This window comes from Peromyscus californicus, unplaced genomic scaffold (assembly GCF_007827085.1).
Source record: "Peromyscus californicus insignis strain IS unplaced genomic scaffold, ASM782708v3 Scaffold_4__1_contigs__length_199733344, whole genome shotgun sequence".
NCBI lineage: Eukaryota > Metazoa > Chordata > Mammalia > Rodentia > Cricetidae > Peromyscus > Peromyscus californicus.
In genome coordinates this window covers 98,252,818-98,272,749 of record NW_026294562.1, presented here as the reverse complement: position 1 = coordinate 98,272,749, position 19,932 = coordinate 98,252,818, and the positions used below count along the sequence as shown (strand labels likewise).

Here is a 19,932-nt window from a genome sequence, read left to right as displayed (position 1 = left end):
GGAATTCAACAACAGTGGCAACTTGGTAGGACTGGGATTGTTGGGGAGTTTTCTTATTTCATATATTGTGGGCATTCACCTAGCCCAGCTAACTAAATGAGGACCAGCCTTGAATATGTTCAAAGTGAGACCTTGATTTGAGGAATGGGGAAACCATAGGCCCTCACACCTGAGAACACAACTCAAGAAAAGATGATACATCTTTCAACTTGAGCGTTTCAAATGAAGTTTTCTTTTTTTAGAGCTAAGAACATAAGCCAAGAAATCAGATTTCTGAATCCTGAGAAGTAGTAGTGAACATTTTAATTAATGTACATTAAGTCATTTAGGCTACATCACAGATCTCATAAGCCTTCTGAATTAGTAATATATGCATGAAGTACTATAACCTGTATTTTACTAAGAATCTAAGGACAGAGAGTAACTTAAAAAAAGGACTGAAGTTAGTACCATTAGCAAGTAACTGTAGTAGAGACATATTTTCAACCCAGGCAGTTTACATCTAGGTTCTAGCTCTCATGTTTCAGACTGGACCACAGAACAGAGCTACAAAAGAGTGATAATACTGGAAGCCAGGCTGCCTGAAAGATGTCTGAAGAATTTGAAGATTTGGATTTGGAGAGTAGCTATCATTTCCTCCAGGAAGACTTCTGTGAGTACAAACTGGCTTATGTAACATTTCTTCACAGCACACACCAATGCAGCATTCTATTCTTACATTGACATTTCTTGTTGGTTTTGTTGGTTTAGTCTATCTTCTTACTTGCATCTACAAGTTTAATGTAGTATCAAGTTGTGAAATATCTGAGACAGGCTTTCTCAAACCGACATGCCTTTCACATGGCATGCTTCTCACATAAGTTTTTTTTTTTTTTTTTAAAGACCCGGTGTCTCTGTGTAACAACACTGGCTGTCGTGGAACTTGCTTTGTAGATCAGGATGGCCTCAAACTCACAGAGATCTGCCTGCCTCTGCCTCCCTAGTGCTGAGATGAAAAGTATATGACATCACTGCCTGACCACAAGTCTGTTTTTCATTTGTTGCCTGGCAGCTGTCCCAGAGCACCCATGTGCGTAATGTCAGGAGTAAGTGACTGTGACACATTGTAGACTAAGCAGAACAGTCTGGAGATAGTCTATAAGCAAACCCATGCATATGCCGTATCTAGAAACAGACAGAAATGTATTATATAGATTAAATTCAATTAAGTTATGTATTACTAATCTTAAAAGTTAATTAATATTATATATGATAGAGTATATTAAAAAAAAGGTGAAAAAGAGCCTTTCCTGGAATATATATACAGAAGAGAATGTGGTAGAAACCACACATCTAGGGATGGGAAGTCTTATGTTGTTCTTAGAAAGGATTTCCAGGAGGAATTTCCCATTTTTTAACCCTAGTCACTTTTCCAAGTCTATTAGAAAACTTAAGTGCTGAGTTCAAGCCTTTATTCATTATTCATTAAGCATTATTTATTGTCCTAATGTCAGTAAGGCAGACATGCTGGACATAAAGAAAAATTGAAACTCGGAAACTTCACAGTGTAATGAGGTGTGTGTGTGGAAACATATACATAATTATTAAGCAATTACAATTCATACTTAATTCTCTCTCTCTCTCTCTCTCTCTCTCTCTCTCTCTCTCTCTCTCTCTCTCTCTCCCTCTGTACCACTATGTGTGAGGAGATGCTGGAAGAAAATGTATTCAGCTAACATCTAATTAACAACAGTGTATCAGGTGACGAATGGAAACAGTTTTTTGAGTAGAAAGAATGCCATATGAAAGGCATGTGGTTTGATATTTCACAATCCTCAGATATTTCACAGCACTTGATATGATAGAAATATGAAGTATGTCGTAAAGTATGAGGTGAAATATGCTAGGTAGGAAGGCAGAAGCAAGCCTAAGAAGAGCCTTGCATGTCTTGTGTTAGCATCCCCAAAAGAAAGATACCAAGTATTCTATTTAGATACTATATTTAGACTCTACTTAGGAGAATGTAATTGAGAAACCATTTACAAAGTGGTGGGTATGTGTAGGGCCATTACAGATGCTGTGGAGTTCCATAGGTAAGCAACACAGGAACTATGACAACCTTTAGACTGAAGAAATAAAAGGAAGATATGATCACTAGAGTAAGCTAGAGCCAAAATTCAGCTAAGGAAGCCAAAAGCTTTAACAACACTTCTTCAAGATAGCAGGAGAAATAAATGCCTACCCTTCAGTTCCCTCATCTCCTGCAGAAGCTTGCTATTTTCTATGGTTAAATTCTTCTTCTAGTTAAAAAAGTAGAGAATACAATCCATGCCAGTGACCCAGGGCCCAGGACATAATACAAGATGATAGAGGGCAGGTTAGAGACTTTGAATACAAAATGTTCTGCAAAAGATTAAGTTTGAATTGACATTGACTGTATTCATATTAGAATGTTTGGGACATGATGTAGAAGTCTTATTGGAAGATGGAAATCCTGGAAATGAAATAAACACTGTTACTTTTAATAATGTATACTAGAAGCAAGCGTTTAAATAATGTATACTAGAAGCAAGAAAGAAATAATGTATACTAGAAGCAAGCGGTTTTTTTTTTTTTTTTTTTTTTTTTTGGTTTTTCGAGACAGGGTTTCTCTGTGTAGCTTTGCGCCTTTCCTGGAACTCACTCTGTAGCTCAGGCTGGCCTTGAACTCACAGAGATCCACCTGGCTCTGCCTCCCGAGTGCTGGGATTAAAGGCGTGCGCCACCACCGCCCGGCCAAAGCAAGCGTTTTAATAATGTATACTAGACGCAAGAAAGGCATGAATTTGAACAGAATTGGTGTGAATGAAGGACAAGAAATCAAATGGGTATTTAGTAGACAGATGACATTTAGGATAACATCCTTTCATTTTTTAACTACTTTTAGGAAGAAGGTGTGTTCCCTGCATCATGATGCTCTCTGCCTCTGTCCTCAATGACACTGCCTTCCACCCTGCCACATTCGTTTTGCTTGGAATTCCTGGGATGCAGGACCAGCATGTGTGGATTGCCATTCCCTTCTGCTCCATGTACATCCTGGCTCTAGTAGGAAATGGTACCATCCTCTACATCATTATAACTGACAGGGCTCTCCATGAGCCAATGTACCTCTTCTTATGCCTGCTTTCTATTACTGACCTAGTCCTCTGTTCAACAACATTGCCTAAAATGCTGGCAATTTTCTGGCTCAGCTCCCACGTCATTTCTTACCATGGCTGCCTCACCCAGATGTTTTTTGTTCATGCGGTCTTTGCCACAGAGTCAGCTGTTCTGCTGGCCATGGCTTTTGACCGCTACGTGGCTATCTGCCGACCACTTCACTATACATCAATCCTCAATGCCATCGTGATTGGGAAGATCGGTCTGGCATGTGTGATGCGTGGCCTTCTCTTTGTCTTCCCCTTTGTCATTCTCATTGAACGCTTACCTTTCTGTGGGCATCACATCATCCCTCACACCTACTGTGAGCACATGGGCATAGCCAAGCTGGCTTGTGCCAGTATTAAGCCTAACACCATCTATGGTCTTACTGTAGCACTTTCAGTCACTGGCATGGATGTGGTCCTCATTGCCACCTCCTACATCCTGATCCTGCAGGCAGTACTGCGACTGCCCTCAAAGGATGCCCAGTTCCGAGCATTCAGCACTTGTGGCGCCCACATTTGCGTAATTCTTGTCTTCTATATCCCTGCATTCTTTTCATTTTTTACTCATCGCTTTGGCCACCACGTGCCTCCTCAGGTTCACATCATACTTGCAAATCTCTATCTCCTTGTACCTCCTGTTCTCAACCCCTTAGTCTATGGAATCAATACCAAACAAATCCGACTGAGAATATTTGACTTTTTTGTAAAGAGGAGGTGACAATAATCTCTACATGTACCAGGGACTAATGAGCTCTGGGCTTGAGGCTGCTGCTTCTATTGACCTCAATAAGTCAGTATAATGTAATATTTGAGATTTTGAAGATCTCAGAGCAACTCCTTCATATCTATAAAGTCAAGTGTAGGCTTGAAAGGAAAAGTAATAGGACAGGAGGAAATGTAGAATACTTGAAAGAAGAGCCATGGAGATTTTCTGTGTCTCTATACATGTGTTAGAAGAAGAAGAAAAGTAGGGTTAAAGACCTATTTACTTACCACTTCAAAGAATTAAGAATGCACATGTATATTTATTAATTAACTGATATCATCACTTTCTTAGAACCAGTGTCATCAATGAGAGTCTCAGCCTTGGCCACAGAAAGCTATAACAGGCTAAGTCCCTTTGGACCTGAGGTGGGGTTTGACCCAGATGAAGATGGCAGTTGGGAGAGTCACTGTGAGAAGTCTGGAAACATGTGATTGCAGAGGGAGGGAAGAGCAGAAGTTTCTCTAGGAATTACTTCAAAAGATGCCACTCTGTAAAGGACATACTCACCTCATGACTTGTGGCCTCTGCTTCCTAGCTTTCTAAGCATGATGAGTTCAAGACGCAAAACATCTTAGAGGCCATGGTGGACTTGGTATAATCTGTGATTTACCTCAGTAGGTAGCCTGGATGTACAAGGATTCCATGGACAGTTTCCTGGTAGTGGCACCCAGTTAGGGTGACAAGAATCCTCAAGCAACTGGCCTTTGTGCATATTTCCTTTGAGTGCTGGAGCTGGAATAAAAGTGGTTGTGAGCTGCGATAAGAGAGCTGGGAATCAAACCCAGGTCCTTTGGAAGATCAATCAGCCAGTACTCTTAACCACTGAGCACTGAAGTCCCATTACTAGACATTCTTGATCATTGAGGGCATCCATCCTACTTTGTAACTTCGGTATCTTTCTTTTTCAATGGTGAAGCATGCTGCCTATCCATAGTTGGTTTAATTTATTATAAGTGGTTTGGTGACTAAGAGTCATGTCAACAGAGAACATAAACTTCTACTTTGGTATCATAAAACTATCCATTCCATGAACTTTGTCATTTTGCCCATCTTAAGCCTTAAAATTCAGTGACTTATGCTTACAAGATTGGGAGACCTTCAACTCTATTTGTAAAGCTTTTTATCACTACAAGTAGAAACTCTGTAACCAGTCAGCAATAACTACCCATTCCTCAGTCTGCTCTGCCAAGGAAATTCACAGAGAACAAATCTGTTGTAAGAGTTTTAAGAGAGCATGGCTTATTTATTGTAATTGAGCTTCTATTAAAAATACTTATCAAGGACCAACTGTATACTGGGTATACAATCAAGTTTACAGGTCAATAGGCTTAAGTGCCAGACTTTGGTAAAGTCACCACCTTGGTGGGTGAAGAGATGATGATGTGGTTTCAGCAAAGCATGTTGTTTGTGGTGATTCAGTATAAAAGGCATGGGAGTCTTCTATACTGTCAGTGATGTGTGAATTCAGATAAGGAACTCAATTGATTATGGTCAAGATCCAGCCTTGAAAACACTGAAGGTCAAGCTTAACAATGGAAGGAAAACAAGATTGAGAGCACGTGAAAAAAAACAACAACAACAACAACAGACAATTAAAAAAAGTTAATAAATATACTGAGATTGTATGGGGTCAACAAATCTAAAAATCCACTGTGTTTCTCTCTCTCTCTCTCTCTCTCTCTCTCTCTTTCACACACACACACACACACACACACACACACACACACACACACACACACACATGCACACACACACACACACATCCATGCTCTTGAGTTTCGTTATACATTAGATAACAAAGAAAATACTTAATGAAATTAGGCTGTGATTATAGTGAAGACGTTTCAGTGAACTGAACAACCCTCAGACACTAAGACACACTAAATTAAGGTAACAAATAATATTAGTCATGAAACAAAGACAGTGATACAAATCTTAATTGTTCTGTTGTCTTACCCGGAGGCTGTACACTTTGTGTCACTGGTATGCAGAAAGGTGGGTTTGCCGTGACTCTCTCTCGGGAGTCCCTGCTTATGAGGAGCCCCTGGCTGGTAGTAATAACATACACTGGAAAAGGACAAAGGCGTTGTCAGGTGAAAACGTATGTGCAGGAATGAACTTCTCAGAATGTGGCTGGTTGTTATCTGCACCTGAGAAATCCGCTCTCGTCAGAATCAAGAGCAATCCTTTTGTTTCTTGGTTTCTAAAATATCCACTATTCCCGTCTAAGATTATTTGGTAGAAGGTAAGCAGGAATTTGGTGAAAGGAGGTGGCCCTTACCTGTTGGAGGTAATTTTAAACAACATCCATCAGTTTGTCATATCAACTAGCATTAACAAAACTACAAAATAGGCCATCCACTTTCTGTATAAGTTGCAATTAAGTTTTAAGAACTTTAGCATGTGATTATTCTGGACCCTGAAACCTTTCTAAATCACCGAGGCCTCTTATTTATTTGATGATGTATTTGATGAATAGTTTCTGAGTTTGAGTTTAACAGTAACAGTGAAAATGAATGTTTCATTAAATTCCAGAAGCAAACACTCATCAAAACATGTTTCTCCTATACTGTATAAAGAACAAAACTCTCATGATAGCATTACTTGGATTTGGAGAATAGAATGCCTAATTATTTCTATCATTTAAAAAATATATGATTTTTAAATTAATTTTTTGAGAATTCCATGGATGCATATAGTGTATTTTGATCATATTTAGCCCATCTGTTACCCCTTTTAAAGACATAAACAAATCTTTATGACATGGAGTCATCATGCAGAGTCTCTAAAGTTTAAGTGCAAAAGACATCTTAATAGTTTTTATTACTTTGAAACTAGGACCTTAGTGAAACCAAGAATAAACAAAACACAAGATATGAATATAAAAACAGTTAAGTCAAAAAATAATTGTAAACCATGTATTAAAAACACAAAGTCATAAAAATTTATTTATGAAAATTTTATTTTTTTTTAAAAGAGGGAGTTTTGGTACAATGATTCAGTATGGCTAAACCCAAGAGAATTTTTTTTTTTTTTTTCGAGACAGGGTTTCTCTGTGTAGTTTTGGTGCCTGTCCTGGATCTTGCTCTGTAGACCAGGCTGGCCTTGAACTCACAGAGATCCACCTGGCTCTGCCTCCCGAGTGCTGGGATTAAAGGCGTGCGCCACCGCCACCCGGCTCCCAAGAGGATTTTTAAAGGTCCATATTTTTGAACTCCTAAATTATTTTCTTCACTAACATAAGGTTCTAAAATTATTTTAATATGGACTTATAGAAATAGAAATACATAGCTAGAAAAACAGTAACGTAAGAATATAATGAACAAATGAGCAAACTGCAAATGCAGAGCTATCAACATTAGTTTTAAAAGTATGATCACAAGCCAGGCGGTGGTGGCACACGCCTTTAATCCCAGCACTCGGGAGGCAGAGCCAGGCGGATCTCTGTGAGTTCGAGGCCAGCCTGGGCTACCAAGTGAGTTCCAGGAAAAGGCGCAAAGCTACACAGAGAAACCCTGTCTCGAAAAACCAAAAAAAAAAAAAAGTATGATCACTTACAGCAATACATTACTAAAACAGCATGTATATTACATTAAATTTGTAACACCGATAAATTATAACAGCTTTTATAATAAACATAGGATTTTGTAATGAATATGCACTTTTAGTTTAACTTTTTTCTTCCGTCTGTCTCTGTAATGTGAATATATGTGTATGTGTATGCATGTGGGCCCAAGTGAACCACGGTGTTGCTAGAGTTTTCCTGCCTGGCCCACAGTCAGGACAAATCTCTCTCACCCGCCAGTCCCAAGCCGCTCAAACCCGATCAAGTAAACACAGAGACTTATATTGGTTACAAACTGTATGGCCGTGGCAGGCTTCTTGCTAACTGTTCTTACAGCTTAAATTAATCCATTTCTATTAATCTATACCTTGCCACGTGGCTTGTGGCTTACCGGTACTTTACATCTTCCTTATCCTGATGGCGGCTGGCAGTGTCTCCCCCCCTCAGCCTTCCACTTCCCAGCTCTATTCTCCTCCTTGTCCCGCCTACACTTCCTGCCTAGCCAATGGCCAATCAGTGATTTATTCATTGACCAATCAGCAACACATTTGACATACAGACCATCCCACAGCACCACGGCATATGTGTGGAGGTCAAAGGACAACTTTCAGGACTATTTCTCTCCTTCTACCATGTGGCTTACAGGGATCTAACACAGATGCTGAGGGATGGCAAACACCTGTACCTTCTGAGCCACGTCACTGGTCCCTAAATTTTTATATTAATTTTATTATTTTGTCTGTGTATATGCACACATGATATGTGGGCACACATGCTATAGTGTGTGTGTGTAGAGATCAGAAAACAACTCTGTGGAGTTAGTTCTCTCCTTCTGCCTTTATGTGGGCTCCAAGAATTGAGCTCAGATCACTAAGCATGTGCTCCTGTAATAATGCCAGTAAACTATTTGGTTCACTAAGTTAGAGTTGGGTACAGTTGTTTCTTTGATCTCCCATTGGTGCCCTATGACATGGATAGATGTTTGTTCCTGTCACCCCAGGAAATGTCATGCAACACATTGGTGCCTAAACTGGGTCTGACAGAACCAAAAAATGAGCCAAGGAGGAGTGGTTTTGTGGGCCATGTAGTGAGTAATAAGAATTCATTGATGATTTATCCATTTAGGGTAAAGAATACATGGGGACAATCCTAAGGTGATGACTTTCTCCCATGTGGCATCGGAAGGTATACCTCCTTGCTGCAGTGGCAATTGTATGTTCCTTATGATGGGTGGCAAGACATTCTAAGCTGAGCTATCTGAGCGTGGAGCAACCTTTCGAGCAACCTTTTGGGGAGTCCAATGGTGGCTGTCTCTATTTACATAATGCAGGGTATCATGTCTCTTTGGTGAATGGGGTCCACCCTGTCAGTATGAGTACATATCGAAAATGGCTGATGGGCTAAATAACTTATTGCAGTCCTTGAAAGTAGCACATATAGGACAGGATCATAGGTAGGCTGTAGCAGCTGTTAGTTAGCCTTTGTTGTGGATCATAAGACATGATGCTGAGGCTCAGCTGTCTGCCCAAAAGAACGTGCCTGAGTAAGGGAGGAATTATAATGAGAAAAACATGCAAACGTTATCCTGTATGCTAGCTTCTGATATGGCAGGGAAAGTGGGAAAATGGGTGGACGAGATGGAGGTGTAGTCTTGCTGCTGCTTACAGCAGGGAGGGTACAAGAGAAAGGAAGTACAAGTCAGATCTGAGCTAAAGAGCCTTTCCTAGGATTCAAAACTCTGGAACACATGAGAATCGTCAGATGGTGAGAGAAAAAAGCAGTGTGGATGTTATGCTTTGACATACATTGACACTTTTTGGTTTTACAACGCGTGTTATAAATTCCTTTAAGAAGGAATAGCCTTCATACTAGTTGTATTTTAAGCATTTAGATATCTAAAATGAATAAGAACTGATGAACTAGGATACACTTTAAGTTTATTTCTAAATGAATTTATTTGTTTGATACTCATCTGTGTATTGATTTATTAGATGCTTGTTATATGCCTATTTGGTGCCAAGCATTTCACAAATGTTAGGAATACAAAGGCTTGGGTTTTTATCCTTATTGTGATTATCTAAAGAACTAGGTTAAGTTGGTTTTTTTTTTCCTAAAAAGGCTAGAATATTCTGGCCTATAACGCAAGATTTTCTATTTAAGGAGCTGCCTTCAGGACTATGACGAACCTATGGATGTAATATGGAAAAGCAGAACTAGGAGAAATGATTCATTTGGTTGCTACCAGCCACTGGCATCTACTCGCCACTGTTAGTTGTCAGGATCACCTGTAACACACAGGAGATACATGGCAGAAGTCTGGGTTTCTGAATGTTAGGAAAACCATGATGTTCTGCTGAAGAAACCATAGCTCTATGGTACCTGATGAGGGTATGTGTTTATAGTCAAGGACATCTGTACTGCTCTATTTAAGCATGTCACAAGGCATTCAATTCTAGTCCCCTTTCTGTGCCCTTGTTTCAATATTCCTAACAGTCATCTCTTATTGCCATCTTTCTACTAGATCTGTCCGCAAGCAGGGCTTCATCAGAATTTGACCGAGTCCAGCTTTTGTTGAGTTTTCCTGGTTTTGTGATTTTGATTTGGTCAAATAATATAAGGAACAAATGAAGTCATCCCATTATCTTAGTTATTCATTGTTCCTTCCCAGGGTCAAAAGAAGCTATAATCTACTTATTCAGCAAACATCTTGAACACAGGGCACTGTGTTAGCTCCAGGTCTCACTGGTGGCTGGAGCTTTGTAGTTCTTATCTGACCTATCTGCTCCATTTATTGTAAACCTCCTCCACCTGGCTCCACAGGAAGTATCATTTTATTGTCTGTCTGAATTTTGTATGTTTTTCTCCAGATTCTACATATAAGGCAGATCACGACATGGTTTTCCCCCCATATTTGTCTTATTTTATTTAGCATAGTTTCCACCAAATCTGTCTCTGTTGTGGCCAGAGTTAGGATTTTTTTTCCCCCGAGACTGACAATGTTCAGACACAAACACCCTGCAGAGTTTCTTTCACTGTTTGTTCATTTTCTCGTCATTAACTTTGATCTCTCCAGTGAAGACTGAGCATTTCCAGAATCCCTAAGATCAACCAGCTTTATCTTGAGGGAGTTCAGTCCATCTCCAGGGTCAGTCTTACCCATAACAGCTGTGTTGCCTTGTGGTTCTGTGTTGCAGGGTGGGGTTGTCAAGGAGCTAATTCTGGAGACCTTGGGGGCCTCTTCTTAAGTGGCTTAAAGAGGCACATCATGGCTTCTTGTGTCTGAGAGGAGAGTGGAGAGATGCAGGGCAATGAGTGTGGATGCTTCTTAAAATACACCTCCATACTCATGTACATACACACCTCAAAATATTTGCTGAAGACGGCTGTGACCAGCTGCCCAGGTTCTCAGGGCCTCACATTCAGGTAAGAGGGTGTAGATGAGAGGAGGTTTTACCTTCACAATGTACTGCACAGCATGTTCACAGAGCTTCAGCTGCCCAGTCACCCAGTGCCTCCTTCTACCTTCATTACTACTGCCAAATTCTCTCTCTCTCACACACAAAACCTTTCAGATCCCCCGTCAGCTAGAAATGGATATTCTTTAATTTTCAGATGTAGAATGTTATATAAATTTTGAAGTGTTCTTAAATTAAAATTTTTTTTCTTGTTGGTGCATTTTTTTTCAGATTGTTTCTGGAAGTAAATGTATCTATTTCTTTTTTTGCATTTTTGTTCATTTTCTGACATGATTTAAGCTGTTCTTTAGTGACAATGTTTCTATTTCATCATATATTCACCTACATTTAATACTGTTTTAACAACGAGTCATCAACAGTTTTTCCCTATTAAAAGCTTTTCTCACAGCGTAGATTCTCTCATTGATGCTGTCATAGTAACACTACATTATTACTGCACATCATAGTTTAGTGCCATGTTGCATAACATATACTGTTATTATTTCAGATTGTTTTGTGTGTTTTAATATTCCAATTTTTTTCTTTTTAAAACATCTGACTTTTTAAAAGAACTTTAAGCCTAAGTAGTTTCTTTGTTGCTCCCTTCAGGTACTTCACCCGGGTGCCACCATGATGCCTTGTAACAGCACTGGCCACCCTTCTTTCTTCATTCTTCAAGGCATTCCTGGGATGGAAGACAAGCACAGATGGATATCCATCCCCTTCTCCTCCATGTACTTCATTACTGTGATGGGGAACTGTACCATTCTTCTCACCATTTCCATGGAGCGCTCCCTGCACAAGCCCATGTTCCTGCTTCTCTTCCTCTTGGCTCTCACAGACTTGGGCATGTCTACAACTACCATTCCCAAGGTTCTCTGCATATTCTGGTTTGGACAGAGTGAAATAAGCTACGAAGGCTGCTTGGTGCAGCTGTTCTTCATCCACTCCATCTCAGCCATGCAGTCATCTGTCCTGATGAGCATGGCCTTTGATCGTTATGTAGCTATCTGCAAGCCCTTGCAATATTCCACTATCCTTTCCAATAGTCGCATTGGACTCATTGGCCTAGTGAGCTTGGTGCGAGCAATCCTCTTTATTCTCCCCATGCCTGTCCTCCTCCAGCGTATGCCCTTTCATGCCAATCGAATCATCCCCACAACTTACTGTGAACACATGGCTGTGGTGAAGATGGTATGTGTGGATACCACAGTCAACCGGATATATGGTCTGGTCGTGGCCTTGTTGGTGGTCGGGATAGACATCTCAGCTATTGCCTCATCTTACGTGCTCATCATACGAGCTATCATGCACCTCTCTTCCAAGGAGGCCCACCACAAAGCAGTCAACACCTGCACCACACATATCTGTGTTATGCTAGTCTCGTACACTCCCTGCCTTTTCTCCTTTCTAACTCACCGCTTCGGAAGAGGCATTCCACCTCATGTCCACACCATTCTTGGCAACCTCTACTTCCTTGTACCGCCAATGCTCAATCCTATTATTTATGGTGTGAAAACCAAGGAATTTCGGGACAAAGTTACCAAATATTTATGCAGGAGGAAGGAGTCTATCATTTTTTCTCACAGTCAGAAAGTTGTTTGATAATCAAGCAGTTGTGAGTATTAGGAAGCAATGATAAATGTCTAAGGGAAACTGACTAGTGGTAGAGATACATTAAGATATCGGATTAGCAGCCATGATATTTATTCTTGGATAGAGAAGCTAAGACAGGCGAGAACTTCTTGGTTTCAGTAAAGCAAAGGCAATGGAATTATCCCCTATGGAATAAAATAATGATATCTGCTCTTAATATCTAACAGTGTTGAGCGAACTACTTGTGATAATGTATGTACAAGCACTTTGGATGCCATCATACACTCAGTCCATGTGAGAGAGTGTGGAACATTTTCACACAGAGTATCACAGAGCAACGTTTTCATTCTCAGTAAGTGGTAATATAATATAATATAATATGTAATATAATAATGCTTTACCAAGGCATGTACAGTCAAGCCGGATGTAGGGTTTTCTGTGTGTATTTGTGTGGTGGAGAGGAGTTTGGGAGATAGAAAAGGTGTTTGAGAGGAGTGAAAGGGTCAAGGAAGTTCGAAGATGAATTTAGAGTCATTGTTTTATCATCCCAGACTTGTACTAACATTTGGACGACAGGATTTACTGCTTCTTTTGGAGTCTAGGGTCTGTATATAGGACACAAGCTCAGATTTCTAGAGAAACTTTGGAAGAGAAGGAAAAACATTGGGAAACTCTTGTTAGAATGAAAAGGTTGATATGGGTTTTAATTAATTTCATTCTATCAAAAACTGCTAGTCAATGCTTCTGTTTCTCACAACCAAAACCAGCATGTGAGAAGACCTTCTCTTTTTCTCTTTTTTTTAAAGAAGTAGTTTTTTTTAAACGATTTGCTTTTATTTTATGCACACTAGTGTTTTGCTTGCATGTATGTCTGTGTGAGGGTATCAGAAGCCCTGGAACTGGAATTACTGACAGTTGTGAGCTGCCATGTGCTGGGAATTGAACCCAGGTCCCCTGGAAGAGCAGTCAGTGCTCTTAACCACTGAGCCATCTCTTGTGAAGGAACAACTCTGAGACTGTCTTAAGAGCCAAAGCTGTGAAACTCAGCTTTACACTGGAACTGACTATGAAATTATGCTTGAGGACTGTCTGATAGAAATCCATGGATTGAGTACAGACACAAGACTTACTCTGGGATTAGTAGCCAGTTCATTCCATGGGTTTGCCTCTTCTATTTTGTTTTTGCTTTGTGTTGAGACAGGGTCTCACTATGTACTTGACTGATGTGAAACTTAACAGGTAGACCAGGCTGGCCTCAAACTCAAAGGTCTGCCTGCCTCTGTCTTCCCAGTGCTGAGATTAAACTGGTGTGTACTCACATCCAGCACCACAGTTTCAAAAAAATTCTAAGTTTTAATACAAAAATCATTTATCTTTGTAAGAAAATTCAGAATCCACAGATCTAGTTCATCTGGGCTGCTTTAGAAGGTGTTCTTTAGGAAACAAATAAACAAAACAATTCTAGAAAGATCTTCTACAGGTGACATCATTCTCATTATTTACATCTTTCCAAGTCTTAGTTTTCATGCAAAGGAAAATAAAAATGTTATCATTATTATTGTTCCCATTACATTGTTATTAAAGAAATATGTGTATTTGATAAGGCAGTCAAATGTGCTAGAACGTTTAATATAATATAAAAGCCACCTTCTAGCTAGCTGTGGGAAAAACTGAAATTTTTTATCTAATATATGAATAAGACAAGATATAAATCAAATGTGTTTTTTTGTGATTGAAAGAAATTTTTACTGATTTGATAGACCAAGAATTTAAAAATGTTAATACAATACATGATTTTTCCTTTCTTTTATTAAGGGAGGGGCCACATTCATCCCTTTATTTTTTTAACAAAATAAAATAAAACAAAAACCATCATATCAAAAAATAAAAGCCAACAGAAAAAGAAAGGAGCCCCACAAGAAGGTACAAGAATCAGGGACCCACTCATTTACACATTCAGGAGTGCCACAAAAATACTACACTGGAAGCTACAGTATATGTGCAGAGGACCTGGTGCAGGCCTGTGTAAGCCCTGTGAGGACGGCTTCAGTCTCTGGAAGTTTTCATGAGCTTTGCTCAGTTGTTTTAGAGGACCTTATTCTCCTGGTGTTCTCCATCTTCTCTGTCTCCCTATTCCTTCTGCTCCCTCTTCCGTGGAGTTCCCTGAGATGTGAGGGGAGGGATCTGATGGAGACACCTCTTCAGAAGACATGCATTCAATAACTGTGTTGGGTGTTTGGTTCACCCAGGTCTGTGGAAGAATCAGGATCACTCTAGGATGATTTTTAGCCTGTGCAGCCACAGGGGAGTCAGTTTCTGGTGAGCTGACTGACTGTAGCTCTGCAAAAGGCTTTTTTATTGTTATACAATTTACACCTTAGCAAGTCAATTTTTGCATACCAAAACCTCTTATCTGAAGCTCCCCAAAGAGACAAATGTCAAAACAATTCCCAGTCACAGGACATCTGTTCTCTGAGTCCTTCCCCAACCAAGTTTGGTATGGGTTTTGAGCCTTTAGAAAACTCTCAGTTAAGATTTACATACTTCAAACAAAAGGTACCGGACACAAAAGGCAGGTCAAAGCCAGGTGCTAACACTTGGAATCAAACCAGCTGCAGAGCTCTGCAGAAACTCCTGCTACAGGGAATATAATGAAGTTTGGGTTGTTTATTTGGTTATATCTCTTTGTGACTATTCCATACCAGTACAAATACATCTACTTAGTTATCTCAATGCTACAGAGCAGTGGTTCTCAACTTTGCTAAAGATGCAGTCTTTTAATACAGCTCCTCATGTTGTAGTGACCCTCAACCATAAAATTATTTTCATTGCGACTTCATAATTGTAATTTTGCCATTGTTATGAATCACAGTGTGAATATTTTTGGAGATAGAGGTTTGCCAACGGGGTCATGACCCACAGCTTGAGAACCACTGCTCTAGAGACCTGTGTTGTATGTCTGTTAACATAGTTTAAGCAGTCACCTATTGATAGATATTTATTTCCAGGGTTTTGTTGCTTAGAAGAACCACATGAGGATTCTGTTATATAGATCATTCATTCACTATTTGTACAAATAAGTATTATTGAAGAATAAATATGTAGAAAAAGCACTATGGGAGAAAAGACTATATACATTTCTTTCTTTTTTTGGCTTTTTTGAGACAGGGTTTCTCTGTGTGTAGCCCTGGTTGTCCTAATACTCGCTCTCTAGACCAGGCTAGCCTTGAACTCACAGAGATCTGCCTGCCTCTGCCTCTGAATGCTGGGATTAAAGGCATGTACCACCCCCCTCAGCTTACTTTTTCTTTCTTTCTTTTTTTTTAAATATATATTTTTTAAACTCTTAAGATTTATTATGTATACAGTGTTCTGCCTGCATGTGTGCCTGCAGGCCAGAAGAGGGCACTAGATGTCATTACGGATGGTTGTGCGCCACCCTGTGGTTGCTGGGAATTGAACTCAGGACGTCTGGAAGAATAGCCAGTGCTCTTAACTGCTGAGCCATCTCTCTAGCCCTTACTTTTTCTTTCTTAATGTAGCAGTTTTTTACAGATCATAAAAATCAAACACAACATAAACTTTTAACTATAAAATATGTTGAACCTACACATCCCCCAGATGATGACTGTTATAACATGTGCCAGGATCTCAGCGCTGGTATAAAAAATTGTCACAAACTGGGTAGCTTGTGAAGGTCTTGTAGCTGCAGTTACAACTGCTGTGAGTTCCTAGGTGTGCCTCCAGTCTTCAACCAACCCAACATTAACAAACACACGGACTGATTCCAATTATTCTTATTTTGCATTTGAAAAATTATATTTTAGTTAATTTTTTTCAGTTAGTGTACAAAGCAGTAAGTTTCATTATGACATTTTGCATTTTTTTTTACTCATTCTACCATCTCCTTCCAACTGCTCACCCCAGATAGATTCCATTTTGCTTTCGTGCCATATGTACACAAAATATATTAAAATATAGATTCTGATTAGGAGAGAAAATATGTGGCCCTCCTCTTTCTCCCCATTACACTCTCCTACAGCTTTAAGCCCGTTCTTCCCATTTTACTGTCCCCTTTATATTTTCATGTCCTGTGTACTTGACATAAATGTGTGCACGTGTTCATACATTTAAATCTGTTTCACCCAGGAGAGAAAACATGAGGAACTAATGACAAGTCCCAGTGGAATTGTCCCAGTGAAGAATTCTGGGAATTTAGAGTGAAGGTAAGCTATCTGCAGCATTTGCCTTTTGACAGGATCTCCTGTTAGAAATAAAACACTTGAACATAGACAATGCAGTAAGCAACCACCAGGCTGATCTAACCCTTCCCAGAAGCCAAGCTCCCTTTAAATCCTGCCGCACACTGTGCCGGGCCTAGTCTGTATAGAGACCAGAGTATGGCAGAGATGGTGCTGTGTCATTTCTGGTTCCAGGTTATCTTTCTTTTAGTTCATTTACTTTTGGGGAAACCAGAGTCCTCACCATGTGTTGCACAGTAGCCTTATGGAGACATGTCTGTGGCAAAAACTGAGATTTCCAGTCAGTAGTGATAGTGGGATTTGTTTTGAGTTGGATCCTCCAGCTCCACTCAAGTCTTAAGACTTTTGCTTCAGTTGACATCAGTACTAAACCTTATGAAAAAGTCTGACCCATAAGCACCTACCAAGTGTCATCAGACTCCCAATTCTCAAATGCTTCATGAGAAAAAGTTGGGTGTTGTAAATTGCTTTATTTTAGGTAAATATTTTCATTCATTCTCTATTACCTTATTAAAATGCTTAGAACAAAAAATACAGAATGCTATATAATATATGAACAATGGAAAATGTACATTTTTTTTTGTTTTCTACACTGAAGGAAAAGTAACTATGAAGACTTCAGATCCTAATTTCCTTTGCCATGCTCTTGCCCATCCCCTGGCTTTTGAGTAACTACCCCATGCAGCTGCGCCCTGCCCAGTTGAGATTTTTTTTTTCAGTGATAGATGACAGATAGCCATCCTTTCAGAATTCTTTATAATGATCTGGATTTTGTCAGATCTGTCAGTTTATACTGTCAGAACTATGAAGTTATAAAGCCAGGAGTTCATCATGGTACATGCTGATTGAACTTGAGCAGGCCCACAGAATACAATAAATTGCCTGAGCACAGAATGAATTTCAAAAGAGTAGAAATTGGATGGAGGTATGTCAAGGCTTTCAAAATGCAGGGTAAGTATAATAGAAAAAGGAAGGTATTTATTTCTCCAAATACTTTGCAACTGTTTATACTTCAACCAAGGCAGAGTTTAAATTAAATTTTGCTATTGGACATGAGGTAGTCACATAATTGATGCCATGTTTCTTGAGATTGAAGGCTCTCCTATTAAGCACTCCATTCAGTTTTGCTTCATGACTTTTCCAGTCCTTATCTTCTACAAATAGGAATAACTGAATGGGAAGATACAGTCAGATGGGTCAGGATCTGAATGGAGGCTTAACTGTTTATTGCCTATATGACCATGGGGAAAATATACAAAGAAGCCAAGCCCTTTAAAGTCAATATGCAAGGCATATTATCATACAGCTTGATTTGAATTTGAAATACTATATATGAAATGCCTGGGGTACCTAAGATAACTACATTAACATATGGTACTTTCTTTTGGAATCAGTGGAAAGTAAAACATAGAAAATGTGGCCTTCCATTAATGGAGAAACATTCCAGCCTTAGCTGTTGCCCTGAACTTCTCTTAGAGTTTCTTATTACTGAGTATATTGACCTACTTGCTCAAAATTTTGCCCCCATAATGTAGGTGCATCCTATGATCCTTCATAAATGAGATTATACTTGGATGATAATAGAAAATTCAGTCTTGAATTTTCTTAGTCTCTTTATGCACTCTGACATGCTGGTGACAGTATGGTGACTGCAAGTTAGCATCAGGTGCAAATCCTCTCTGCATTCTTGAACCTTCATTGGGAAATAAAAGACTTGAAGAAGCCACCATAGACCCATGATAATGCTACAGTTTCCTCCCATGACAACACTCCCCCTAAAACACTCCATAAAAATATGTTTATGTTATGAATGAAATGGGTTTTGTTTTAACAGATTGATCAGTGGGTTCTTTAACACCTTATCTGAAAAATGCATATATGTTTTGTTTTGGGTATCTTCCTGGTCTAAGCAGGACCAAGTGAAATCCAGGGGAAGGGCATTCAGACAGCTGAAATTGCTATTAGAGTTTATAGACGGTTCTACTCTAAGTAAAGAAGAAATTTAGATAGGCTAAAGGTAATGGCTAGAGATAAAGACTACAAACGTCTCACTCATAATTATCATTTAAGAATTTCAGGCACAATGCCACATGTTGAAATTGGGGTTCAGAAATGTAAAACCTGTTCTCCCAACTTTAAGCTCAATGGCCATATCTATTTAACTTTATACTAAGAAGATGATTAAAAATTGTTCTTACATTTCATACTTTCATTTTGTGCACCTTGTTTTAGGCATGACATTTTATTTTATTATTTATTTTATTTTTTGGTTTTTTGAGACAGGGTTTCTCTATGTAGCTTTGGTGCCTGTCCTGGATCCCACTCTGTAGACCAGGTTGGCCTCGAACTCACAGAGATCCGCCTGCCTCTGCCTCCCAAGTGCTGGGATTAAAGGCGTGCGCCACCATCGCCTGGAGCATGACATTTTATAATTGCCTTTTTACACCAATCCATTATCAGAAAGTTTATTCATAGAATGTTTTAAAATATAGCAACAGAGCAATACTTCATCAAAATAATGTAAGCTGATCTTTATGCATGAGCTAAGCCACTGTGGGCGAATTCATGTTAGTCTAATGCCATTTCAGGAACAAGTAGTCCATCTCACCTGCATTTTTTTTTTAGGGTAGAGTTCCCTCTCACAGGAGTATTTTGAATTAAGGATCTAGATCTATCTTACGTTGCAACAAAACAATTCAGATTATGTATTTCTATAGTCTACAAATCCATATACATATAATCCATATATATATTATTGTATACATTATCACAATAATCTGGTTAGTCTTGGGAAAATTCCACATCACTATCAAATTAAAAAGTCCCAACAAACTGAATAATTACTCTTCAGCTCCTGAACAGTTATCATAAAGTGGGATCCAATGAGAGGCACACCAGGATTCTTTTAGCAAGAAGATAGTAATTAGAAATAAACATAATTTGAGAATGAATGCATAGAAAAAAAATGAAGGGAGACCAGTTCTTTGTGGTCTACTCTTTCCAGACTTTTCACAGTTTATCTGGAGATATTACTGGGACTTGGATGGTTGTCAAAGGTCTTGTCAGATGTCTTCATCATTCATTTAGTTAATGGATTATTACTGGGATTCATACCCTATGAAGC

At 39.2% G+C, this 19,932-nt stretch overlaps 2 protein-coding genes across 2 annotated transcripts; both read left to right on the top strand.

The window, feature by feature from the left end:
* Window positions 1–2,928: 2,928 nt before the first annotated feature.
* LOC128094930 (olfactory receptor 52D1-like) lies at window positions 2,929–3,882 on the top strand. The gene has a single exon (XM_052713539.1). The coding sequence runs from the start codon at window positions 2,929–2,931 to the stop codon at window positions 3,880–3,882; it is 954 nt and encodes a 317-aa protein (XP_052569499.1).
* A 4,220-nt stretch (window positions 3,883–8,102) lies between these two features.
* LOC128095231 (olfactory receptor 52D1-like) lies at window positions 8,103–15,562 on the top strand. The gene has a single exon (XM_052714028.1). It carries the CDS (start codon window positions 11,581–11,583, stop codon window positions 12,553–12,555), a length of 975 nt encoding a protein of 324 aa, XP_052569988.1. The 5' UTR covers window positions 8,103–11,580; the 3' UTR covers window positions 12,556–15,562.
* Window positions 15,563–19,932: the final 4,370 nt, after the last annotated feature.